Here is a 27,461-nt window from a genome sequence, read left to right on the forward strand (position 1 = left end):
CAGGGGGTAGCTGGGCGGCGCCAGCTACGGTGGAAGGCTGGGAGCCCCAGGGACCCTGGGTGGCAGCAGAGCAGATGTCTCCGCAAAGGCAGCCTCAACCTGCTCTTGTGGGCCTGGTGCATGGTCTGTGCCGGCCACACACCTCTCCCTGGACAGACACCGCTATCAACCCCACTCAAATGGAAGGTGGCTAAGGTGCCCGACGGACTAACGCACGTTAGTCTTCATGTGGCTGGGGTGGGGGGGCAGGGGCATGACACATCCCTGGTGACCATCACGGGTGCCACTGGGCTGAAACGGCAGGCTGCAGCAGCAGGCAGCTCCCTTCCCATTCAGGGCTTCCATGTGCCTGTGACTGGGGCGGGGCTGCACCTCCAGGGCCCACATGCCTCTCATTGCCCACAGCACCCCAGCCTGAGAGGCCACAGCTTAAGAAAAGATCTCTTTATTCCACGTCGTCCGATATTTTTACACAAGTAAAATAAAATGCATATCTCTATATACCGCGATCCGGGTGGGAGGTGGCGTTCTGGAACAAACGCTGCTGCCGCACCCTGTAAACATGATGGGGTGGAGATGGGGTGGGCGGGGGGACGTGTCCATCAGGGAGGGCCTGCCGCCTGATGCTGGCTGGCGGCACGGAGGGGACCCCGTATGTACACACACACCTGACTGCTGAGAAAGGCGTCACGCTCGGTGGCTGGTCAGCAGGGCCCAAGCACCGTCCACAGCACCAGCGCAAGGCCCAGGGGGGCCAGGCTGCAGGTGAGGCTGGGCAGGGCGCCTGAGCCCTCCACATCACCGGCCCCGCCGCCCCCACCGCTCGCCTGGCCCAGACGGCACTGGCTGCGGGTGCGGTTCTTGCGGGAACAGCCTGGCTTCCGGCGAGGGCCTGTGGTGGGGGGCCCTGGCGGCTCGGAGCCCTCCGGCCGCATCCCGCTCAGCGGTGGCTCAGCAGAGCCGGGCAGGGTCCCGAAGGGGGAGTCGTTGATGTGCCGAGGGCCAGAGCCGTTGCCTGGTGGGCTGTCGCCAGATGGCACACGTCCCTTGAGCGCATTGCCGGCCGAGGCTGGGCTCCCAGGCTCCAACACTGAGGACTTGTCTGCGCCGTCCGGCTGGCAGCACTTGGGCAGCCCCAGAGGCTCGTCGTCAGTAGGCCAACCGGTCCGGATGGGACGGGAGGGCCTGGCAGCCACGGCGCAGCCCTCCAGGTCAGTGGCGGCCAAGCGCTTGAGGTCGCGGCCGGCCAGGTGCGGCGGCAGGCTGCAGGGCAGCTCAGACGAGGAGCCGCGGAACTGCTGCAGCCAGGCCCAGAGCGGGCGAGCCCGGCAGTCACACACCCAGGGGTTGTCATTGAGCCGCAGGTACTGCAGGGCACGCAGGGGCGCCAGGGCCTCTGCAGGCAGAGCCGAGAGGTTGTTGGCAAACAGGTAGAGCGTCATGAGGCGGCCGAGGTCACGGAAGGCATGCGGGTGCACGCGGGCCACGCGGTTCTGATGCAGAAGGAGGCGATCGAGGCTGTGCAGGCCTCGAAAGGCGCGCTCGGGCACGCTGGGGATGCGGTTGCCGTGCAGGAAGAGGTGCGTGAGGTTGCCCAGGTCACGGAAGGCGTCATCAGGCAGTGCCTGCAGCCCGTTGTCCTGCAGGTAGAGGTACTGCAGGGCGGCCAGGCCACGGAACAGGCCAGGGCCCAGCTCCTGCAGGCCGCAGCGGTCCAGGTGCAGCGTGTGCAGGCGGCTCAGGCCGTGGAACGTGGCGGGGTCCACAGCACGCAGCTGTGCATTGTCGCTGAGGTCCAGCTGCTCGAGAAGGGCCAGGCCGGTGAAGGCAGCAGCATCGATGCGGGCCAACGCATTCGAATGTAGCCACAGGATGGTGAGGTTGCGGCAGGCCCGGAAGCCGGCAGCGGGCACGTGCACAATGCGGTTGCCGTGCAGGAAGACGCGCTGGCTGGCGGCCGGGATGTCAGTGGGCACGGCCTGGAGGCCCTGCTGCGGACAGCTCGTCGTCACCTTGGGCTCGTTGTAGCAGACACAGGCACCTGGGCATGGTGCTGCCACCCGCCACGCCTGCAGCCACAGCACCCAGGCCAGCAGCTGGCTCCCTGTGGGCAGAGGAGAAAAGGTGGTTAACAAGCAGAGGGCCCTGTGAGGCTGGGGATCATGCTGGAGCCGGGCTGGCCCCTGGGATCAGTCCTCAGGAGGGCCCTGAGCTGGCCGCGGACATGCTGTCACCCCCGAAAACTCAGCTGCTGTGATCCCTGCTCCACCTGCCACACGGAAACTACTTAGCTAAAACCTGCCGCGGGAGTTCCCATGCGCCAACAGAGCAGCCTCACCTGCAGACGCCCTGTGCCGCCCCGCCCCGCGCTCAAACGCACGAGCTGACGTGCTCGCTCCAGCCTCTCGAGGTTAGCTGGGTCACTACCAAGGCCCATTTGAAGCCCTGCTGAGATGGACACTCATGCCTGCAGACACCTGCTCAGTACCCCAGCGAGCGCCCCGGACCTGCCCACCATCCCCGTCAGTCTCAGCACCACCCTGGCCTGCCTCCTGCCCCACCAGCCCGTAGGCCCGGCCGGGAGAGAGGCCCTTGGTAAGCACTGAGGATCAGGCCGGCTGAGCTCACACAGAGCCGAGGCTCACTCCCGGGCCTGCCAGGCAGCCGACTGCTGGGTTTCCGGCGGTTTCTGCGGCAGCTCCTCCTGAGAGCTCCCCTGGCTGCAGCCTGGGAGGGGCTGAGGCTCAGACCCTGTGCCCTGTGCGGGTCCCCTGCCCGGGCTCCCGGAGCCCCTGAGGCCCCACGGCACACAAAACTGACAGGCACCGGAGGCTGCAGAACAACTCCGCTCTTATAGGATCAGGAGCCTGGGTGCCTGAGGGCAGGCAGGTGTAGCCCTGCCCGCCCTGTGTGCCCTCTCCAGACAGGCTGCTCCCTCCACCACACATCCTGACTTGGCATGGAACTCCTCCTGCAGGCTCCTCCCTTCGGCCTCATTCTCTGCTTGATCTCCTCCCTGGGTGAGGAGCTTACTCCTTCCCAGCCAATCGATGCCTGCACAGTTCCTCGTACCCACCCCCCACCCCCACCATCTCGAGGCCAGACACACACAGGGCCTCACCGAAGACCTGTACTCCAGGGACACTGTATCCACGCCAGTCTCACCATCAGGGCCACACACCCCAATACGAAACTCACTGCCTATCATCCCACCATTAGAGCCCCCTCTTTGAATGCCAAAGGTTCTTTCCTCCTTCAGGAGTGAGTCTATTAAAATGTGAATCCCCCTGGGAGGGTTATGGCTTATCAGCTAACACTTGAGCTATCAGCTAACACCTTCCTTGACAGCTAACACCTGCATTGACAGCTAACACCTTTCTTGGCAGTTAGCTAAGAGCAGGATTCTGCAGACAGGGGGCCGGCTAAGTGCTGGGGCTGGAGCCAGGTGGGAGGAAGGAGAGGCCCATGGGCCAGCTTCCCCCACCCAGAACTGTGACCTTGGGGCCCCCCCACTCGTGCTGGGGCCCTCGCCACACTGGCTCCTCTCTATCTGGGCCAGTGTAGATGCATGCCCCAAGCCCAGAGCCCTAGCAAGGCCAGCATGTCCAGTGGTCATGAGGAGTGTGCCCTCCTGGACTCTGGTCCCCAGGATAGGAACACACATCCTGGGGCTCATCTGTCCCTTGCATTCTGTCAGTGTCTGGGGCTGGGCCATTTGTTAGCCCCGGGGTGGGGGTCCACAGAGGGAGGCCTGGTCCAGAATTCCCCGAACCCAGGACACTGCCCCCTCCCCCCCGGCTGGCCATGCATAGGAGGCTGTGAGGGGGCCCCTCAGCCTGCTGTTCTATTTAAACTGCTGACATCTTCTCCAGGCTCTCTCCTTACGGGGCTTCTCGGAAAGTCGGGCCTGATTACGCCAGCGCTCACCAGCGTCTCACCTGTCACCGGAAGTAAAACAGTACTTCCTGCCCCTGAGGACTCACGGAAGAGAAAGACGTGGAACAGGGTGGGATGGGGGCCCCGGGTACTCACCAGGCTGGGCTCTGGACCTCACCACCACAGATGGGCCACGTCACCAACCAGGCAACGTCACAGCTGTGCCAATGTCATCAACCGCTCCCTGACACAAACTGGGCCACGCCACCAACCAGGCTATGTCAGCAGCCACCCATCGTGACCACACCTGCCAAGTCGGAGCTGTCCAGTGGCTGCCAGGCCCGAAGCCGTGGTCTGTGAGCTCGGCTGGTGTCAGGTTCATCTGACTTCACGAGAACTAGCTGCTCCTCCAGCCTCCAGCCCTCCCCAGCCTGGGCCCCCAGGAGGCCGTAAGCCACATGCTTGGGGTACACCCACTCTAAGAATGGCCCAAGCGAGGCTCCAGGGCTGAGCTACGCCATGGGGGTAAGTGGCAGAGCAGCTGTGTGGCTCAGCCCTGCTGGGAACCCGGCATCAGGCGCAGACACGGCTCCATTCCCGCTGAGCCAACTGCTTTTCAGAAACCGACTTCTGAGGGTCGGTCCCTCCACACCGGCCTGCTGTCAGTGCAGCGGCCAGTGGTGGGCTCTCTCCTTGCTGCAGCCACGGTAATTGGCTCCAGCCTGGCCCCCCTTGGGGCCTGCCTGCTGGTCTCCATGGCAACCCCTCTGCTGAGCAAGCAGAGGGGGCATCTTTTTATGAGATAATCAAACCCAACTTTGCGGCCTGTGTTCATATTCACAGCAGGGGCCCTAGGGACACAGGAGGCCCTGCCAGGTTTCGGGATGGTGATCCCTGACCCCACCCCAGGAGCTGGACCCAGTTACTCATCTGGCCCCTCTGCACCCTAAAAAGTGCCCCTCCCATCTGGTCCCCCCCATCCTGTCCCCCAACCTGTCCTCCTAGCCCATCCCCTCAGCTGCACCTCCCACTTGTGCCTAGCCTCACTGGGTTCCTGTTCTCAGCGAGCATTCGATACCAGCTCGCCTCCAAACACATGGCAAGAAAACAGCCCTGCCACAGCGCTGGCTCACATGCAGACACCACAAGGCACACTCCCACACCAGGCCGCCCGGCCACCTGAGCTGCACACAGGCCCAAACCTGTCCCTCGCCTGCCCTCCCTGGGGCTGACTCTTGCCTCTTCTTAGGCCTCAGCTCAGAATGGCCCTGTCAAGGGCCTTCTCCAGAGCACTAACCGTGGAGAGACGCACAGGGTCATGGGAGGGGCTACCCCCTTAGCTCAGGTCTGTCTCAGGAGTGGTAATGGCACAAAGGCCACCGTTGGGGAAGGACTGGCCACTCCTGCCTGGGAGGCTGTGCAGGGAGGCAGTGACGGGATGCCGCTCAGGGCCTCTCCCGCTAGGGCTGCCCGACGAAGCAGGACTGACAGCTCACGAGGCCCTGGAGCCCAAATCCCATCGGGCCTGCGTGTGGTCCCAAAGGGCAGCTGCATTGCTTACCCTGCCCCATCCTCTGGGCGGCAAAGGGCCCAGGTTCTCCTTCCTGGTCACTGCAGAGTGGGGGGGGGGGGGGAGGAAGGGGAGGGAGGAGGAAGGGGAGGAGGAGGGGTGGGAGGCTTCTGGGGACTCGCCAGCAGCCCCAGGAGCCAGTGGGCGGTCGGGCAGGCGGCTGCTGAGGGCAGCAGCTCGGGGGCAGGCAGTGCCAGAGGCTGCAGGCGCAGGGGAGGTCTTTGGTGTGTTTCCTGGCCTCTACTCCTCTCGGGGGTCCCCTAGCCTGGGCTGGGCTGAGGTATGCAGGTGTGCAGCTTCCCTGAGGTCCTACGGGATGCTTCCACCACCGCCCGCCACCCCGACCCCATGAGGTCATAGATACAGCGCAGGGCTGGCAGGCTTGGCTGCCCGGAGCACTGGCTCAGTGCCCTTGGGCTTCCCTGCTGCAATGGGGTAGCAGAAACACCCTATTCAAGGGGGCAGTACGAGAGTCTACCAGTTGGCATAGAAGGCATGAGTCAGAGCTGCATGAGGATGCATTTTCTTTATAATATCACATGTCCATTTTATAGATTAGGAAACTGAGGTAGAGAGCAGTTAAGCCCTGGACTGCTCCCACTTGGAGATGGTCCAGGAGGAAGGGTGGGAAAGAGAAGGGGCCACAGTGCTGCCCAGAAGGGGCCATGTCCAGCCAAGCCTGTCCAGCCAAGCCAGGAATGGAGCCCAGGCTGCGAGGGCATAGGCAGGCACCGGGGGTACCTAGCTCCCTCCTGTGCCATCTGTGGCTGGGAGGGGACATCTCCAGGGAGGCTCTGAGTTGCTGCCTGCGCCCCCCTCACCCCCAGGAGACTGGAGTGAGTAGGCTGGGGTTGGGGCCTGGGCAGCTGTAGCACAACCAGGACATTGGTCAGCTCAGGACCCTCTTGATCACCGAGAACGTCCCCAGAAGGGTCACGTCACAGACCGCAGTTACACCGCAGAACAAGAGGCCACAGCTCAGCACACCAAGGCCAGAAATAGCTCCAGGCAGGGGTGGGGGGCCGGTGGCATCCACACATCAGAGGGTCAGGGCACCCCAGCAGTGCTGTACTCACTCTTTCCTGTCCTGTGCCTGCTCCCCGTCCCTGCCAGCCCTCCACCAGTGATTGGCTCACCCCCACCGTCCATCTGTCCCCTCCTCAGTCTTCTCTACTTCCTCACATTCACCTCCCACCCTCTGTCTGTCCTGCAACCCATGGACACGCGCAGGAGGCAGTGTGCCTGCCCTTGACTTTTCCTAGGCCCCTTCCTTGGCGCCAGGGAGAGGAGGCTGGCAGCAGCTCCCAGGGGCCAGACCACCCCCGAGAGGGCCTGCATCCCCTGGGGGTGTGGCTGCCAGCCCCTGCTGCCGGTCATGCCCCTCAAGGCCCCGCTCGTTATTGATCTTCTTGGGGCAGTAGCTGCAGGGGCAGGCCAGGTCGATAACAGGCAAGGTCACCCGCCAGGGAAGGAGGGCACTGGACCCAGGGCTGATCAGTTGCAGCAGGCCAAGCTGCAAGCAGTGAGGGAAACTGAGGCCCAGCATAGGCAGAGTGAGTAGCGGCAGCCTCCTGGATGCACTCAGTGCACGGGAGGACTCGGGGCCAACAGAGGTCTACTGAATCCTCCTGGGGGCCTGTTTTATTTTCCTGTTTTAGAGGGGAGGAAAATGAGGTTGGGTAGGGGAAGTCACCTGTTCACAGTACCAGGACTCGTAGGATTCCCAGCCCCATGGTGTCTAATCACTAAAGGCCTTGCTTGGCACTAGAGAGTTAAAGCTCCCCCGTCCCCACCTTACCCAACCCCGAAACCCAAGCTATGTTCCCCCTTAAAATTTCCAGCTAACGCAGCACCTGGGAGGGCCCTGGGTCCCTTTCAAAGCCAAGAAACCAAGGCTGCTGGGGGAGGGGGGCCTGGGCCTCTTGAGGGCTGGAGGTCTTCGATGCACAGCTTACACTAAGGGTGTGTTCCTTTTTTTTTTTTTTTTTTAAGATTTTTTTATTTCATTTATTTGACAGAGATAGAGACAGCCAGCGAGAGAAGGAACACAAGCAGGGGGAGTGAGAGAGGAAGAAGCAGGCTCGTAACGGAGGAGCCTGATGTGGGGCTCGATCCCATAACGCCGGGATCACGCCCTGAGCAGAAGGCAGACGCTTAACCGCTGTGCCACCCAGGCGCCCCAAGAGTGTGTTCCTAAGGGGGTACCCCATGATAGGGGCCGCACCTGTCAGCATGAGACCAGTCCCTGGCTTGGAACACTTACAATCAAGGAGCAGGCTGACCATAGGTGGTCACCCTGCTACATGGCATGTGCCATGTGGGGGATTTAAGGGACCATGGAATCCTGACCTGGCCCCAGACATCAGGGGGACACCAGGGGAGGAACACCCGAGCCCATTGCCAGGGTGGGTGTCCAGGCAGACCGTCTGATGGGCGGGATCCTTGGCCCTGTAATCATGCCTTGGGAATCCATCCTTGGCCAAGGCTGGGCTGCTGGACCAGATGGCTCTGGAACCTCACCCTGTCCAGCCGGTGTTTCTACCTGATGCATCTCCGTTGGCCCCCACCACAGGGAGCCCCACAGTGGGGGCTGATGATGTCAGCATCTGGAGGCTCTGTTCACCTGAAAACCCACCCAGGGTTCAGGACACCCCCCTCACTCCAGGGATTCAGCCAGCATCCCCTCCCTCACAGGAGGTGGGCATCCCCTACCTGCCCCTCATCAAAACCACCAACAAACACCCACTGCCTAGTTACCTGGGGAATCTGTCTCCACAACCGCTCATCAGTTGGTCCCTTAACTAATTCAATCTGGCGGCCAGTGTGGGCTCAAGTCCCCAGAGGATGTTAATGAGGAATCAGCTGGTGGCCAAAATGACCCTGCCCCACCCCAGGGGGGCAGCTCAGGAATGGGGCACCCCCAGTGTCGGGACCTGGGACCTGCACTGCCACATACCTGCCACCATGACCCCTGCCTTCCCTGACCCCTTCTCACTGTCAGCTCCTATCCAGGACTGGGTACCAGCCCCCACCCCAAAACATCCCACCTCCTCCCAGAACCCTGCATCTGATCCTGCCAGATGCTGACCACCTCTCTGAGGCCCAGAGCATCAGCCTCCAACAGGGCAGACACAGTGCAGGAGTGCACTCTTCGGTGCACTTATAAGAATGCACACCTGGGGGGGTGCCTGGGTGGCACAGCGGTTAAGCGTCTGCCTTCGGCTCAGGGCGTGATCCCGGTGTTATGGGATCGAGCCCCACATCAGGCTCCTCTGCTGTGAGCCTGCATCTTCCTCTCCCACTCCCCCTGCTTGTGTTCCCTCTCTCGCTGGCTGTCTCTATCTCTGTCGAATAAATAAATAAAATCTTTTTAAAAAAAAAAGAATGCACACCTGGGGCACACGCTACAGGAACACACGCTCAGGGCGCATGCTACAGAAACACGCGCTCGGGGCGCACGCTGCAGGAACACTCACTCGGGGCGCACGCTGCAGGAACACACGCTCGGGGCTCACGCTACAGGAACACACAATAGGAGTACACTTCTGGGCCTTTGGCTGCCAGAGCCTGGGTGGGTCGGGGCACTGTGGGTGAGTCGGCCAAATAGCAGAGGCTTGCTGTGATGAGGTCAGACAGACACGGGGAGCTCTTGCCAGGAAGCAGGGCTGCAGAGGGTCTGCTCTCTTCTGCGGTGGGACAAGACAGGAGGGCATGTCCTCACATGCTCTGGAGCCCTTGGCACTTGTCACCAACCTCGGCACCAGCCATCACCAACAAGGCAGGCCAGTGGCCTCTGTACGAGTGGGATTTATTCTTCTATGCAAAGACAAGTGCAGGTCTCGGGAGGCCCACATTCCCTCGCCCTCTGGGATCAGCCAGTCCCGCCCTTTCGGCTGTCTGCCTCAGATCCTGAGGGAGCAGCTGGATTGCAGCCTACCTGAACTGTCCCAGGACTGACCAGGGCAGTCAGGCCTTGGGAAGGGGTGTTAAGAATGAAGGGTGCTCAGGGGCTTTGTAACTAAGCTGGGGTGGTGGGAGAGTAGCACCTGCTGAGACCATGGAGAAACCCAGTGGAGGGTGGTGAGAACCCCTGGACAGAGACAAGTGGGAAGGGCCATGGGGTCTGGCCCTTTCCAGGGGACGAGAGTTTCCAGAGACAGTGATGAGATCCTCCCATTTGGGTCACCACTGGCCAGGGCACCATGTCCAGGTGACCAGAGTGAAACCCTTGTCTGAGCCAATGGGTCCTCATGCCTCCTATTCTATCAGCATCTGGCAAACCAGCCCACCAGCCGCCACCTGTTTTTGTAAATAACAGGTTATCAGCATATGGCCACACCTGGGCGTTTATCGTGCTGCTTTAGCACTACCACGGCTGAGTGGAGTAGTACCCCCACACGGTGTGGCCCACAGAGCTGAAACCGTTCAGGATCTGGCCCTTTAGAGAAACAGTTTGCCGACCTGGCTTGTGATTAGAGCACACAGAGCACCTGCTGCGCGTGGGTATTGCCACCCTCAACCTCACCCTCACCCTCACCGTGGCCCTGCAGAGGTCACTTAAACCCCCACCTAAAGAAAAGGAAACCAAGGGTCAGAGAAGGCCACTGTCCTGCTGAGACCACACTGCTGGGATGGACAGAGCCTGATGGCCTCTCATGGGGCTGGAGGGAAGGTGACCCCCAAATCGAGGGTAGGTCAAAAGAAACACAATGATTTTGCTAAAGAGGTTGTTGAGGGGCTGGTGGCCAAACATGCATTAAAGAGGACACTTAAAACACTGACGAACAAAGCTGGCTGTAAGGAGGCTGTCTTCAGGCACTGGGGTGGTGGGCGGAGGCCCTCATCCACATGGCACCAGCCTGTGCTTCAGGAAGACAATCTAAGGAGGGGGGTGGTCTTGGGGTCTCTGGGCCACAACTCCCTCCATGCCAATCCAACAGCACCAGAACCCTGTGCCCTCCTCTTGGGGCTCTGTGGCCAGGTCACACTGGGGGCAACCCTCTGGCCCACTACTACCAGCCTGTCCACTTGGGCTGGGAGGAGGGGACATGGCAGGTCAGGTTTGATGCCCTTCCCAGGATGACAAGGTCCAGGCCTCAGCTGACAGAATCTTCCCATTTGAGAACAAAGAAAAAGTAAAGGTGGGATGACTCTGTCAGAAAAGGAGAGAGACACTGAGTGTAGGGGCCTCCTTGCAAGTAGGCTTCCCTGGACCATCCCGTGGACCTCTGGCCAGAATCTTGAATGGAAAGAGTGCTGTAGAGGCCCATGATCCTTGTCACCAATACCACCACCATCATCATCACACCAGTCATGTGTAAGGCCCTCAGATCACAGGCAGCTCAGAACCAGCCTGGGACCAACCTGGGCCAGTCTGGAGTGTAGCTAGCCTCGCACAAGGGTGGGGAGCTCCAGAAGTGGGTGAGCAGCAGGCCAGTGTGGGGTGGACATCAGAAACCTCTGAGCAGGGTTGTGACCCAAGGATGCCCACTCCGGCATCAGTACCTTGAGGTTGCATGGGGCTGCTTGGCCAAGCATGTCTCCCATCAAGGCCAGTCAGCCCACACATGGCCTGTGCCAGGGGACAGGGAGGGAGAGGGGAGAGATAGGGCCTTTGGCCTCCCTGGGACTGCTCAAGGCACAGACTTCTGAGGTCTCATGACATCCCACAGCACAGCAAGGGGATGACCATCAAACCCACTCTTCAGAAAAGGGCATGAGGTCTAGTGAGGTGAGGTGACCGTGCATACCAGCTGAGGCCAGGGGACAGGATCTAAGAACCCCTGCCATTGCCCCAGGTGACCAGAGCAGGCCCTGAGCCCTAGAGACCCATACAGCAGAGGGGCAACTGTTCCCGCCACAGCAGGCCAGCTGTTGAGCACCCCCCCACCATGCTCTGGGCCCCTTGACTTCCTACTGCCCCTTATCCTCAGCCCAAACTTGTTGTTCCCTGGGCTAGTGGGCCCTGGGGTCTGGTCGTCCCAGGCTCAGATGTGGGCTCTTTAGCCCTTCGTGGAGTGGCTGGGGAAGCTGCTGGCCAGCTCTGGGTCTGTCTCAACACCCATGACATGAGGATGACAGTGGGCTAGCACCAGCCTTTCCAGGGCCCTGAGATGCCTCCAGCTCCATGGCTGGTGTTCTGCCTCCCGAGAGGACCTTCGGTCAGCCCCATCTCAGGTGAGGAACCCAGGGGGGTTAGGCCTATAGCTCAGAGGTGGCATCCCAGTGCCATACTGAACACTGGCACACTCAGTGGGTCCCTTCCCTGCCCACCCACCACCTGTGTTAGAGACAAATGCTCATCCCCCTTCCTCAAGAGCCAAGATGATGACGATGAAGTATGTGTTAAGAAGGGCGAGGACCAGGAAGATGGGGCTACTCCCCCGGAGAAACACCCAGAGGAAGTGTCTCCACCATGGGCTTCTGGGGGCGCTCAGGGTGGCTCCTGCCTGATCACCCAAAACCTGCCAGTTGATAAGCCCCACTCTCAACACTGCTTCCCTAGAACACATGACCAGAAAAACCAGGCATCTGGAAAAGACTCTAATGCAGACAAGAGAGAAAACAACTCTAAAGGAAGCAGAGACAGTGCAGGGAATAGATAAAAATTAGGGGAAAAAATCTAATCAGTGTCCTCTCAGGGATAGAAGGAGATTTCAAACAAGAACAGGGTGCTATGAACAAGGAGCCATCAGAAAACAAGAAGAGTACCTGGAAGTTAAAAATAGAATTACTAAAATTACAAAAAAAAAAATCAATAGAAGTGTTGGAAAACAAGGTCAAGGAAGTCTTCCAGAAAGAAAAACAAAGAGAAAGAAAGAAAAAAACTTGATGAGATTCAGAAGACAAATATAGGTCAAATATCTGAGAAAACAGAGAAAATAGAGGAGAAAAAAGTTATCAAAGAAATAATACCAGAAAATTTCCAGAGCTGAAGACCCAGCCCTCCACTGGGCAAGTGCCCACATTCACAATGTGATTTCAGTCCCCTGGGGGTTCAAAAGAGGCCTGAAGCTCCCAAGGGGAAAGCATTGTGGCATCAGACCTCTCTACAGCATACTGGATGCCAAGAAGATAACAAAATTGCAATGGCTTCAAAATTCTGAGGGACATTATTTTCAACATGGGATTCTGGATCAGGCCAATCTAGCTTGAATAGGTTTGCTAACATACGAGGACTCACAGAATGATTCTTCACTGTAAATTCCTTAGAGAGTTAGTTGGGGCTGTGCGTCAGCTAGAACTAGGATATAAACCCAGAATGAGGAAAATGTGGGGCCTAGGAAACATTGGGTGATGATGGAAGTCCTGGGCAGCTATGAGGGGACTACAGCATGCCTGATCCATGTGGGGACAGCAAGACAAAGGTCTGGGGTCAGACCTCCCTGGAGTTAAATGAGACACCCAGTAGAACACCCGAGGTGGAGAGAAAGCACATGAGGGTGGTAGATGGGACAAGGGAGAAAAGACAAAGTCAACTATAAACTCCAGGGAAACCAAAGGCCATACGAGAGCAGAAAGGTCACCAAAATAACCCTTGCTCCTCCAACCTGTGGTGGGGTGGTGAAAGGCATTTATGTGACCTGGGTTGGGAAACACTGGTTATGAATTTAACTGATGGTAGTGAGATAACCACACCGGGAAGTATGCTAGGGGGCTGGGGTAGGAGCCACGGAAATATGAAGAAAACCACTTGGAAAAACAGGGAACAGAGCAACAGTGGCTGCTTTCAAGGAGGAATGGGGTCTGGGGCAGAGCAAACCAATTCTCAGACTAGCCCTAGATTGGGAGTAGGTTTTAACTTTGAGCAAGATATGGTTGACCATTTTATCTTTTCAAAATGACTGTATACTTGGCACTGAAATCTCAGAAATAGAGATAAATAAAAAAGAGAAAATAAAGTGTATCTGCCTGAAGGTGGAGGTGAATGTGGTTTAGACGCGGGCATCTCTGAGGTGCAGGAGGAGAAAGCAGGCCTGCGGTTGCTCGAGCAGCATCTCCGTGGCCCTGAACGAAGCTCTTTGGCACCATGCTCAGCCAAGGGTCACTGAGGTTGCTCCGCCTCTCTGGGGACACTCCAGGCTCTCGGCTCCAGAGGCCTCTACAATTCAGACACTTGACGGGACAGCTTCTGGCCTGAAAATTCAGCTGTGTGCTCAGACCTTCCACACCTGGACAAAGCCCCACCGCAGCTCCTTCTCATCTCTGCCCAGTTCACAGACCTGAGACCCCCACTTCAGACTGAAGACCCCCAAGAACAGGGGGCCCAGCAGGTAAACCTGGCAGGGGGCTGTGTGCACGTGGAGCCTCCAGTGTGGGGGTCTGTGGCCCCTGGGGAGGGCCTGCTCTGACCTTGACTGAGCACAAGCAGGCTTTCCTCGGCTTCAGTGAGAGCCCCAGTTGCGTTTCTGCCACCGAACCCGCGGCGCACAGGCAGGGGCGACGTGAATAAGTAATTGTTCTTTTATTAACGAGTGATAAATTATTCCTATATGATTGTGTGTGATAACTCTTCCTTATTTGAAATCAATTTGGGATGGAGATTGTTGGCGGCTTCTCACCAGTGAGGGTGGGAGGACCAGGCGCCGCTGCCTCCTGGAAAAGCAGGTCAGTGTATTTCGGCTACTTCCTGAGGCTGATGTGCCAGAAGCTGGCATGTGGAAGGGGGTTGGCTGCCTTGGGGGGGGGTGGGGGCTAGGGAGGGCGGCCTTATTCCTCAGCACCTGTCCCTAGGACCCGGGAGGGGTCAGTGCAGGTGCTCCAGCCTCTCCCTACCTCCAACACCTGCCGGGAGCTCCCAAAGAGGCCCAGCCTACCCCCTAGACCCAGGGCACATATGTACCCTGGGCCAAAGAGGGGTCAGGCCGGGGGAGGAGCCCCTGAAAGCTCAAGCCCTGCCCCCATCCTCATTCCCTCCTCTCCCAGCTCAACACATGAGGGTCTCTAGTGTAAGCCTAGACCCAGGTCAGACAGACTTGCCACCCCCCCCCCCGCCCCCGCGGTGCCCCTAGCTGGCTGCCAACTCCCAGGGGCTCAGCGTGCTTATCTGCAGATCTGTGGGCAGAGCCGCACACAGCAGGCACTCAGTAACTGCTGAACAAAAGTGGGAAAGACTGCACTCCCCAAGGTCCCCCTCACATTGACCCTGCAGCCTTGGTGGCCCCACAGGGCCCGGGGAGCCCCATGAAGAGGAGGAAGCAGATGACCAGGGAACAGGGTGCCTTTGGCCCACACACCAGAGCAGCACCCCTTGCAGGAAGTGCCTACTTAAAACTCTGCAACCCACTGGTCAGGCAGTCGCTGCCTCCCTCCCAGGCCAGGCTGCAGGAAACCAGGCTGTGCCCACCTATCCCCACTCCTGCTCCTCCCCAGCTGCCTCCCTGCCCCCCCCCGGCACGGCAGTTACAGGCCCGAGAGGCTGGGGCACCTCCTAGCTGAGCCATTTTGCCCAGCTCAACTCAGGAGCCACCAGTGACCTTGCCTCTCAGGTCTCCGTTGGTCATCTGTGAAATCCCCAGGGGTAGGAGCATTTGGTGTACCCACTCCACCCACTTTGGACCCTGACACCCGCCACCTCCATCCACTGCCAGGGCGCCCATTTCACCATACACCTCGCTGGTCAACTTAGCAGGTCTCCGCGTTGCTAGCTTCCTTCGGTTGCCCCCCATGGGCTGTGGGCTCCACGGGGACAGGACCACAGCTGGTGACCAGCACACACCCTAAATGTGTGTCACACATGAGTGTAAGAAATGTCCATCACTACAGACATGCAAGTTGCAGACTTTGCGAGGCTGTGGGGACAGCATTCCCCGAGGACCTGCAGGTCAAGGAGAGCCCACAGGGTACGCACATCCTCACGGGGGCGGGGCAACAGCGCCCCGAAGCCAAAGGCAATTTCTCTTGCGTTATAGAAATGTTTCTGTCTCCCCCAGATTCCTATGTTGAAGCCCTAACCCCCAATGTGATGGTATTTGGAAGAGGGACCTTGAGAGATGGGGACCTAGATGAGATCCTGCGGGTGGGGCCCCCCTGATGGAATTAGGGCCCTTCTAAGAAGAGATACTGCAGGGCTTGTTTTCACGCGGGGACGTGCGAGAAGGTGGCATCTGCAAGCCAGGAAGAGAGCTCTTACCAGAACCGGACCGTGCCGGCACCCTGATCAGACTACCCGCCTCCAGAATGGTGAAAAAATAAATTTCTGTTGTTGAAGCCACCCAGTCTGCGGTATTTTGTTATGACAGCCTGAGCTGACTAATACAACTTCTTTCTTACATCTTTGATATATCTTTCCAGATTTTTTTACAACACACACACCAACCGGTAAAATCAGAAATGGTTTCAGCTTGGTTTGTTTGGTCTCATGTGCCAACACTGGATGAGGCAGCCCTGCCCTGAGAAGGGTGAGTGAGGCAGTACTCTTGCAGGGGACCCCCCTTCTAAGACCCGCCCATGCCATGGGGTCCCTGCCCACCACAGCCAGCCCTGAAGGATGGTTCGAGAAGGCCAGGGCTTTGGTGTTGACTCAGCCTCTCTGGGGCCTCAGGCAGATCTTCCAACCTCTTGGGACCTGTTCCATCACCTGGAAAATGGGGATAACCAAACCTACTTCACAGGGTATGGGGAGACCACAGAGCCCACGCAGGGCTGGTGCACAGTGCGTACACTGGAAATGCCTGGCTCACCGTGGAATCATCTCAGGGGTGCCTCATGTCACCCCCAGCAGGGACCCACTGTCCCCACCTGACAGAAGGGAGGTCAAGTCACAGCTAGAAAGAGCATGCTCATGCCTGACCGAGCCTCCCTCCAGCTCCGACCCTGGCACGTGCATTGGACCCTATGGCTCCCATGAGCCTTTGCTCAGGCTGCTCCCCTTTCTAGAATGCCTGCCCTATTCCCAACACTTCCCCTCAGAAGGGCTCTTCTCAGAGTCCCACCATGCCAGCCCTTGGAGGCTAGACCCTTCCCAACCTGTTCCCCTCCCACACCACAACCTTGCCTGTGGCGTCCATCCTCACTCCTGCCCCCAACGCTGGACTCAGCTCCGATGGGGCCACTGAAGGGAGCAGGTGAACGAGCAGAGCCCTGGAGTCTGGCCAGGGTCACAGCTCGTGGGCCCCTACCAAGGGGTACTTGGCAGGGGGAAAGCATCAGCGAGGCCTGAGGGTTCTTGTGGGAGTGACTGGGCCTTGGGGCAATGTGGGGATGGTGAACTTACCAGTGCTGGTGTTGGCCACCTGGCAGGGCCTGAGGGTGAAGATCTGGAGCCCCTCACTCCTAATTCCCACCACCTGCCCTAGAAACATAGTGCACGCCCCCCCCGCCCCCCCACCCTCCGCCGGTCCCCTTGTCTCTGACGAGGAGGGTCATGCCTATATCAAGCTTCCTATGATCTGGAGTGGGGAGAGAGTCAGCCACGGCATTGGGGAGGGCTCTGTAGGGGCACTGACGTGCACACACACACACACACACACACACACACACACACTGCCACCACCCGCCTCAGGCCACCCTGGGGACTGGGCCGTGGCTCCGGCAGCAGGTAAAGAATGGAGTCCATTAGGGCCACCATCTGTCTTAGCGGTGACGGGTCCTCTCGGTGACATCCAGGAGGTATGTAGATGGAATATCTTTATGGGGAGAGTTTTTCTTTTGCCAATTTTTGAACAGGAAGCCAGACACTTGTCACACCTGTCCCCGTGTCAGCCTCTGCCTGACATAAATTGGGGCTGAGGCAGGGAGATGAAAGACAGCCTGGACACGGCCGGTGTGCAGGGGCCACGTGTCATATGGCCGGGAACACACAGAGCAGGGGGGCTGGCCTCCCGCTGGGGCTGAGCCGGGAGGAGGGCATGCCACTGCCCACTCCACCCTGTCCTTCCAGCCTGAGATCCCGCAATTCCCCCCCTCGGCTCCCCTCTTGACCCCCATAAGCTCCTCACCTAACTCCCCTCTCCTCCTCCCCCTGCAAAACGGCCTAGGCCCAGCTCAGCAGCCCGGGCCACCCGGCCTGGAGTTTGCTGTCCCAGAATTTCCCGGCTTCTGCTCCCACCAGGAGCCACCCACATAGACGAATAGCTCTAGTGCCTCTTTAAGACCCAGGGCCAGGGTGACCTCAGGGCGGGGGCCCAGGCTTCAGAGTCCTCACCACACCCCCACTAGCACTTCTGTCTCCTGGGAACCTCATAGGCTTTGGGGTATCTCCCTGCGCCCTAGGGGCCCTGGGGGCAGAATGTGTCACAAGAGTCTAGGGGTCCCTGCTGCCTAACACAGGGCTGGCCTGAAACTAAAGGCTAGAAAATACTTCACCAAGAGAATGGAGGGAGAGACAACTGATCCTCAGGGACCTGCCCAGATCCCTCTCCCAGCCCCGACCCCCAGGGTACATCTTGGGGCCTGGCTAATCCCATTGAGGGTGGGGAGGGTCCTGCCCAGGGGATGCTGGGGGACCAGCTGCCAGGCCATACTCCAGAACCACACCCAGGGCCTCCCTCAGCTCCTCCATCAGTCCCTGTCGTGTGGGGAAGTCCACCCATGCCGTGGGGTGAGGAGTGTTCACTGCCATAGAGATAGCGGCGGTCCTACATCTTCCTCAGATGGCCCTGGGGGTCTTGGCCTCAGCCCCCAAAGAAACCTAAGAGCCCAGTTGCCCCCAGGCTCATAGGCCACTGCCTCACACAGCTTCATCCCTTAGGAGGCCCCATGGAGCCTGGGTGGGGGCTCGGCAGTGGTGTACCTAGCTAGCACTATGCTCTCTAAGGACAAGGAGGGGGCTGAATGTGTCCTGGGAGAGCAGGGAGGCCTCAAGCAGGGCGGCCGAGGGAAGTGGACAGTACAGAGCTGTGGGAGGAATGTGGCAGGGCTCTGGGGAGGGTGGGGGCAGGGCAGAGCACCAGGGCCCACTCGCAGTTCCTGGCTGGGGTGTGCTGTGGATGCGGGTGAAGGCCTGTGGGAGCAGGTGGGAGAGCTGGGTGTGAGCCTGCTGTGTGACCTTGGGGCCCACAGCCCTTCCAAGACTGCTATGATGTGATACCCAGCCCATTCTGGTGGCTGGCTAGGACTAGCCTTTCTCTGTAATTCTGATTCCAGCCACGTCTTTGGGGATGGGAGATGCTTTTGGGCTGGAAGCCACACCCAGGGGGCAGATGGCCCAACCTCCTGCTGCCTGCACCCCACCCTGCCCAAAGACCATGGGGCACCCCTTCCACTGTAACACAAAGCTGCTGCAAAGTGAATTGTGGGCGCAGAAGTCTCCACACTGGGAAGGCAGAGGGACCTTGAATTTCCTTCTGAGTCAGTATGGGGTGACCAGGCCCAGTGCCCAACTGCCCCAGACCCCTGCTGGGACTTGGAGACTCCTCACCTTATGTGGGTCCCAGACACCCCTCCAGACTCCCCTGCCACTGGCCCTGCCTGGACTTCTGCATATCCCGTCCTCAGCCCACTGCAGCCTCCCAGCCCCACTCCTCACTTGGCTCCCCTTGGCATGAACTGATATGTCACAGACGCCCCTTGGGAAAGGTAGCAAAGACCCTCATGGCAGGAGGACTGATAGGAGAGTGGCAGGCCCAGACAGGGCCTCCTCTTCTGTGCTCCCGTGGCTCAACAGAGTCTTCTGCTCCAGGCAGCACAGTGGCCCACACACGCTTCTCTACCCTGCTGCCCGAGTTCTACCACAGACCCCCTCAGGGCAGGGCAGCTGCGAAGGACTTGGGAACCCAAGGGGGCCCCTGGAAGGTGGGGGCCCCATGACCCACTGAGGGTCTTGGAAAGCCCATCACCAACCTCTGTATCCATAGGAAGTTCCAGCCTAGGGAAGGGGGTCCCACCTGAATGGGACAATCAAGCTCCCATAAGGGGCTGGGCCTTGTGGGCAGCATTCAATGTTGACTCCCCCTTCAGAGTCTCCTGTGTGACAGAAAGACTCAGAAGGTGAGTGACATACCCAGGTGCTCAGCTGGCTCTGGGCTAAAGCCGAGAGGGTCCCAATGCCAGACACTGCCTGCCCAGCCTTTGCCTGGAGGGCAGCCCCCACAGGATGGCATCTCTGTCTTTCTCTAGACCCATGCCTTTGCTCATGTGAGTTCCGGAGGGGGCCCGCCTTCTTGCAGCCACCTTGGGCAACTGGCCTGCTCCTGACAACCAGCAGCCATCCCCAGGGCCAGGACTGCCAGCTCCTGCATCTCTTGGGAACTCATTCCCCATGTCCCAGTGCCAGGCTTGGGCTGGACTCGGGGACGTGGTGATGGGGAGGCAGGCACAGGTGTGCATATTGGGTGCTGAGACCAGGGAGCTGGAGGCCTTCCCCAGTGAGGATGGAAGAGAAGATTCCCAAATGAGACTCCCTGGCCCAGGCCCTGAAAACAATGGGGGCTCATCCAGGGGTAGACGTGGGAGAGTTTAAACAGGAGGAGCCTGGCTGGCAGGCAACATGTTTTAGGAAAGCATCTCAGCGCCTGAAAGGAGGACGAGATGGCAGGCAGGCAGCTGTGGGCATCTGTGGCTATGGACCTGGGAGGGGACCGGCCCATAGCAGGCCCTCACTGAGGGATAAAAGGTGCCTTTTGGATGTGCCTTTGGGGGTGGGAGGCAGCCAGGACCCTGGGCCTTGGGTGTAGATATTGGGGGTGGAGGGGCAGGTGGTACAGGGGTGATCAGCATCAGACAGACCGGATCTGCGGGGCCTGTTACTCCATTGGAGCAGAGCTACACATGCAGGGGAAATACATGTGGGGCAGCCTAGGGGCCTGAGACCCCTGTTCAACTGCATAGGCCTGGCATATAGCAGGGAGGCAAAAAATGCTTGCTAAGCAATTGCTGGGACCTGCGGGCCACAGCAGAACTCAGCAATGGGCCAACCTGGGCCTCAGAGCTGACCTTGCTGGGGTGGGTGTGGAGGCAAGCAAGTCTAGGGGCTCTGGATTCCCAGCTGGTCTTGAGCCCCTGCACCTCCTCGCCTTCCATAGTCTACTCACTGTCCCTTGCTCTTTATGGAGCACCTACTGTGTGCTTGGGGCTGTGACATGATACTGGGAGCCAGCCGCCTAGCCCCCATCTTTCTCCCCCAGAGCCCAGCACCCTACATACCTCAGACTCGAGAGTTTTCCCACCCACAAAGGCACTGAACCAGAAGCACCACCTCTGGTCAACAGTCGTGGATTACGGATGAAGCCTCCGGTGACCAGGAAAGGGCGGGTGCGGCCCAAGGTCACACAGTGAGCCGGCAATACACGGGCTAATCCAATGCCTGCCCAGACTTCGGGATGGGGAGACTTCTGGCAGGTCTCTGAGCCCGCCCCATCTGGGCCCTGGCAGGAGGTGAATAAAGGCAACATCTCAACAAGGTCACAATAGCTGGGACAGATGGAGGACACGGCGCTGGGCCCAGGCAAGCGAGGAGCAATCTGAGAAGGCTCCCTGGAGGAGGTGAGGGGCCCAGAGCCCTGCCTTGGCCCGAGCCCCTCAGCACTCCACCCCCTTCCTCGATGGGCCCTTCACCAGCTTCAGCCCCAGCCTGACATTTCCCGTGACATTTGCTGCAAAGAAATAGAGTCATAAACCCAAAGGTTAAATTTGCACATTGCCTCACACTGCCAGGAGAAGTGTGGTCCCTCCACCCACCAGGTGCTGTGGCTGCAGGGTTTGTGTAGGATGGCCCACCCATCCCTGGAGCCCTGACTGGGGGCCTGAAGGTCTCCCTCCCAGGCCATCTGAGGAATCTCAGTCACTGTTGCCCAAAACAGTTTCTGGGCACACCGGTCCCTGAAGTGTGTCGCACAGGGGTGACCATCAGAGGCCCTGCCCGATCTGCTTGTAAACCTGAGGCCCCGAGACACCCTGTGGTAAAGGAGATCTGTCAGTGCCACTTAACCCAGCCAGTCCCATATTTGCTTGACCACGAAACCCTTGTTCAGTCCCTATCAACATTCTGTAGAACTTTGATAACGCGGCATGTGACCCGTGGTGGCCAGTTAGGAACGCCTAGGTGCTGACCAGAGAGCAGAGGAGTGCCCCCACGGTGCTGGGTGGGCTGTCTGGACAAAGCTGGGTCAGCTCCTGGCACCCCGGGCCCTCCATTTGGTCTCCCTGCATCACCGCCGGACCAGCTCCCTGTGCCTGGGCCCCGACAGGGCTCACAGCCTGCCCGGCCCACCTGAGCCAACCCAAGCCCCTGGCCTCCGCCCACACAGCCCCTTCCATGGCCCCTCCAGGAGGTCTGCCCATAGCCCTGCCTTTCAGCGGCGCTTCCTGGGCCTGGCTGCCCTGTTCTGGGGGAGGGGGTGCTCAAGGCTGTAGGATGGTGCCGCATGGCCCATCCTCCACCCTCTCTCAGCAGGGCAAGGCAGCGGGCCCACGTGGAGACAGGACTGTCAGGATGCTGCAGGGTGAGGGCAGATGCTGTGTGAAGGGGGCAGAAGAGAGGCAGCCGGAAGCCCAGCTGCATAAAGGCCATCCCCAGAGTCAGAATCCTGATCAAAGCCCAGAAGCAGAATCCACCACTACCAGTGAGAAACTGGACCCCAGGTGAAGGAGCGGCCCAGGGAGCCCACCCCATAAAATGTCGGGAGGGGGTGGGGATCAGGGTCTGCCACCTTTGCTTTGGGGAAGGGAGTCTGTGGCCAGGCCCTCGGGGGTGGCGGGGGGGACTGTCAGGGCCCGCAGTGAGGACGCTGGGGGCATGTGCTGAGTGTACCTCCCTGGGGGCCGGCTGCAGGACCACGGACAGCACGAGAAGCCAAGGCAAGTTCAGATAAATAAATTACGGCGAATCCTCAGGAAGGGATTCCACATACACCAGTAAACCCATGATGCACAAGAATAGTTCCCGACGTGCAAAATGTTTAAAATACAGCGACAAAAGAAGAAACTGCAGCACACACAGCACCCGGCTGGGCCCACACGCCCCAGTGACGGTTCAGGGAGCTGCAGCGGGTGTGGACGACGGGCCCACCCTCTGGCTGCGCTTCCATTTTTAGCTCTGTGACCACCTATCCTTTAAAGCATTTGGTCCTATAAACTCAGGAGGGCAAGGATCACATCCCTTTATTTGCCTGACTCCAAAGAGGGTCTGACAGGCTAGGAACAAATGAATGAGTAACGAACGGATAAGGAGCAAATGCAGTGTCCAGGATGGGGCAGCTGGGCCACAGGGTGGGGGGACACTGAGGAGTGCCGAGGTGCCTGAGGGGTTACTTGAGAGGGTAGGTGGGGGCCCTGGGGGCTAGTGCCACAGCACAGCTGAAGGGACGGGGTAGAGGGGTTTGGGCAGCCAGGCCGGCTCCTACGGACCTTGAGGCCCAGTCCCTGGGTGGCCACCAAGGGACAGGCAGCCCTGCCTGGGGGATCAGGGGTCAGGTCCACCAGGCTGGGGGTGGGGTGGCATGAACTCGTTAACCAGGCACAGCCAAGAGCCCTCAGGAGCCCCACAACAGGGCCCAGGGGCAGGAGCGTCACACTTATACACACTCCCCTCACACACTCAAGCATTCGTTCACATACCCATTCACTCATTCCATGCAATTCACTTATTCACCGTGGAACTCCTTCCTGGTGCTCCTGTTCTCCTAACCTCTTTCCGGCTGACTGAGGCTCTGTGGAGACTCTCTGGCCAGAGGCCCAGGAGAGCAGGAAATGCAGCCCCGGGGGATGGGTTCCTTCTGCTTGCACCAGCCGGGACCCTCCTGGTGCTGCACCAGCTGCCACAGGCATCCGTGCCATGAAGCCGTGAATTCAGGCCGGGGGCAGAGAGCAAGGAGGGGCTGGAGCCAAGAGGCAGCACTGGCCACGGTGAGCACAAGTCCCCCGGCCTGGGAGCAGCAGAGGTTGGAGTCCAGAGAGCGTGGGGGAACCAGGGCCATACACGGCCAGCCCCTCAAGGTCTGTCACTCGCAATGAGTAACAGCAAACTCACATGGCTCTTGGGCCAGCCCTCGGGCTCCTCAGACAGCAAGACTTCCTCTTCTGCCTTCCAGAGCCCCAGCACATCCTGTGGTGGGGGGTCTTCTACAGACACCCCCACAAGCCCTCTTGCTTCCTGAGACACACTGGGCCCTCTCCCCTACTTTTCATCCGCGACCACAGGGAGAGGGCCAGTCCCCGCTGCAGGACACCCGGCTCGCTGTTAATCCTCGCTCAGAGAAACTGAGGCTTGAGTGTTCTGCAGGCCACCTCCCACCTTCTGCAGGGCTCTCACTTCCTGCCCCCCAACTGTCCATCACCCCTTTCCAACTCCCCTGTGACCTTTATGTGCCTTTTTTTCCCCAATCTGCAAATAGGTAGAAAAGAGGTCCAGTTGTCAGTGCAAGGGTTCCAGGAGGACTTCCATTTGTGGGAACCACTGCCTGGGGTGGTGTGTGTGGAGGGGTGATGTTTTGGGTGTTTTGAAGGCAAAAGCACTGGCATCAGAACCCTGTGGGGACCTTGGCCTAGAAGTGCCCCCAACAATCCATGCGGGATGCCTGATTACTGGCCCATGTCATGGGTGAGAAGGCTGAGGCACACAGAGATGAACTGTCATACCCAAGGTCATACCACCTATGGGTGGCTGCGCCAGGACCCAAATCCAGGATATTCTGCTATCCCACCCCCAGCAGCCAGGGTTTATGAGCAGCCCTCTGCCAGGTGGTAGGGTGCTGACAACCGCCAGGCTCAGTCTGTCCCATGGAGCTTGCTTCTCCCTCACCTTGTCTGGCTTAGAAAAGAGGAGTGGCCAGGCCAGCCCCTCAGCCTGTCCTGCCATGGGGCCCAACTTCCAGCCCACCCCTCTGTTTCACCCCCGCACACTCTATAAGGATGACCCACTTGTCTCCATTCTATAGACAAGGACATCGATGGGGACCAGGCAGTATGGCCCTGTCTCTCCAAGCCCCGGCCCAAGGTCCTCCTCACTATAGTGAGGGTGGGTCACTAACACCCTTACCTCCGTGCCCCACACAACACCTGAGGCAGCTGACATACCACAGAACACCTTACCAATAAGTCTCCTACCATGGAGAGACTGAGGCCCGAGGGCAGGGCCTTCCTGAGGTCACCCTGGGTCAACCTCAGGGCGGGCACATACCTGGTCCCCATTGGGCTTAGTGGCAGTGACTACAGAGCATGGAGGAAGGATCTGGTCTGTCACTGTGTTGATCTCGAGGTTTGAAATGGGTCTTCCCCGCCCAGGTGAGTCCCAGCCCCCATCGGCCACCATTGCTGCTGCACAGGGGGAAGGGGAAGAGTGGCTGGGAGCCCTCTGGCCTCACACCTTAGCCTGGGCTCACTGAATTAGCTCCTCAGCACACAGCACACACCCGTGCCTCTGCTCAAGATTTGGGTAAGACCTGTTCACAGCCTGTCTGGGCATACAGGGGCAGGCAAAGAGACACTGGAGGCAAAGACACACATGCCGATGTGACCACAGGCACACACGGTCACAAGTGCAGAGACACACACACGTGCAGAAGCATACTGAGTCCCTCTCTCTCTCTCTCTCTCTCTCTCTCTCACACACACACACACACACACACACACACACACACACACACAAAGCCCCAAGGGGCTGCGAAGGGGAGACTCCCAGGACACGGGGGTAGGCAGACAGAGGTGGGGCCATGCTCCTGCACCCGGTTTCTCGCCCCTCCATCTGTGAGCTCTGGCTGCCCAGAGCCTCCCCCTCAACACATGTGCATGTAGGCAAGGGAGCGGGTCCCACTAAGAAGCCTCAGCATGTGCCAAGTGTGGAGACCACAGCAGGCAAGCTATGTGCATGCATGTGTGGTGGTAGGCGTGCAGGCGGGGGCGAGGACATGGATGTGCATCCACAGCATGTGTGCGCGTGCACACTGGGGCAGCCTGGCATGCGTGTGCACACGCGGTGTACAAGTGTGCAGCCCTTGTAGACACGTGCACGTGCAAGGAAACGTGTGTGCCGCCTGCGGCACGGTGGACATCAGCAGGGCAGTCTGGGTGGGCACCAAGGGGCACCCTCCAGGCAGGGCATGCCCAACTTCCCTCACAGGAGGTCACTCCCCACACCCCTCCCTCAGAACCTCGCACCAGGTAGCAGAGGGAGTCCCATGAGGGTTGCCAGGGAGGGGATGCTGCGAGCCCCACCACTTCTGGAGCCTCTTAGCTGAGCCCCCAGGGGCCCCTAGGCTCGGGTGGGGGGTTGCTAAGGCTGCCTCTTCTCCTCACCAGCCCCCTGGGGGGCAGCTCTGGGCCAGCCCCGCCCCCCACGCCCTCTACTGTCGACAACGCCCCCATTCATCCCGCTGCGGCCTGACCCCAGAGAAACCAGAGGTCCTGAGCGGAGTCCTCCGGCCAAGGGTGGAAGCGACCGGATACCCCCACCCCTGCTTGGTACCCACGTTTCTGCAACCCTGCTCATTAACCCCTTCGAGGCCGGGGCGCTCCGAGGCTGGACCCCGCCCTTCCAGCCGGCAGACCCCACCCCGGCCCCGGCCCGGCGTCTGGGGCCACACGGCCCTGCCGCCCCCGGCCCCGCCGCCGCGGCCAACTTTCTCGGGAAGCGGCAACTTTTCCTGCTGTCTCGGGCTCCGCCCTCCGGGGACCGGGGCGCCCGCGGCCCCAACCCGGCGCGGCACTGCGGTGGCCCTCACGGCCGCCCGGTGACCCTTCTGCCTGCCTCGGCAGCCCCGGCCTGGCCCTGCAGCTCCGGGAGGGGCCGCCCCCACCGTCCCCACCCCGCCGGCCCGGCTCGGGTGCGGAACGGCACTCACCTCCGGCGGACGCCCTCTTCATCTTAGGGGTCGGGCGGGGCGCGACGGGGACCGAAAGTCGCTTCGGGGCCGGCGCCCGTCTCCCCGCGGCCGGGTCCGCATCCAGGCGCTGCCGCTCTGGCCCGGCCCCGGCCCGGCCGCGGGACGAGGCTGAGCGCGCTCCGCTCCCCCGGTCGGCTGGGCTGGCGGGGCCGCTGGCGCGGAGGGCGAGGGCGGCGGCGGCGCAGACTGGCGGGGCGCTCGCGGCGCGGGCCGGGAGCGGATGAATGTTTTATGGGATCATGTGGTTTGACGCGCGAGGAATCCGCCCGGTCCCCCCGCCGGCCGGGCCGGGGCGGGGCGGGGGCGGGGCTGGGCGGGGCCTCGCGGCGGGCGGGGCGCTCACCTGGGCGCTGGCCGGGCGGGGTGCGTTGGTGGGGGGGGGGGCGTGCGGGGCTGGGGAAGGAGGAGAGAGTGTGGGCGGCACGGGGTCCCGGGGCGCGCAGGCCGGGCCGCAGGAGGCGTTCAGCCCGCCCGGTGCTCCGGCGCCGCGCGGCCCCAGACAAAGGCGGCGCATTTTTGAAGAGGCGGCGGCCCCTGCAGGCGGCCACAGGAATGGCGGCGCCGGCGGTAGCTGGCTGGGGGCGCTGGCCCGAGGGCGTGGGCCCGAGGGCGTGGCGGCCGGGACTGGCCGGAGCGTGGGGATCCCCGATGAGTCCAGCCACCGGTAAGGACTTTGTCCGGAGGCCTGGGGAGAGGGACGTCTCTGCCTGGAGCACTCGCTACCTCGCCTCACTAAATCCTGGAGCCCCCACCGCAGAACAACCCTTTGCTGGAGTAGGATTGCTCCATTTTTCAGTTAGAAAACTGAGGCTCAAAGCTCAACAGACTTCTGAAGGCCCCAACCCGTCTTTGTGGCCCTCTCTGCACCAACCCAGGGAGGGGACGCAGTCACAGTTCTGCCCCAACCCACAGTTGCACCCCACCTGTTCCCTCCTTTGGAATGGGGAAGCCCAGGAGATTCCCTTCCTGCCCACCTGCTCAGCACCCCCACCCTCCACAAGCCAGCCCACTCTCAAAGGATGGGAGAAACCACTGACCCTGCCCCTTCCGCACACACACCTGGGCCGACTTCACTCTGTCTCTCCCCTCAGGGGATCTCTCTGGCCTCACAGATAAGCTCCTGGGTGCATCCTGGAGTCTTCATTCAGCCAGCTGCCAGGCCAGGATCCCTACAGCCGCCCTGCACATGGAGGAGTGCTGGGAGCTGATCAGCCTGGCCTGGGCCTTTCTGAGCCCACCCTGCAGGTATAAGGGCC

At 60.3% G+C, this 27,461-nt stretch overlaps 1 protein-coding gene across 1 annotated transcript; it reads right to left on the minus strand.

The window, feature by feature from the left end:
* Positions 1-449: 449 nt before the first annotated feature.
* On the minus strand, positions 450-26,378 carry RTN4R (reticulon 4 receptor). The gene is made up of 2 exons (XM_057305848.1): positions 26,164-26,378; positions 450-2,104 (listed from the first exon to the last, which is right to left on the minus strand). The coding sequence occupies exons 1-2, from the start codon at positions 26,183-26,185 to the stop codon at positions 705-707; spliced, it is 1,422 nt and encodes a 473-aa protein (XP_057161831.1). The 5' UTR covers positions 26,186-26,378; the 3' UTR covers positions 450-704.
* Positions 26,379-27,461: the final 1,083 nt, after the last annotated feature.

This window comes from Ursus arctos, unplaced genomic scaffold, assembly GCF_023065955.2.
Source record: "Ursus arctos isolate Adak ecotype North America unplaced genomic scaffold, UrsArc2.0 scaffold_34, whole genome shotgun sequence".
NCBI lineage: Eukaryota > Metazoa > Chordata > Mammalia > Carnivora > Ursidae > Ursus > Ursus arctos.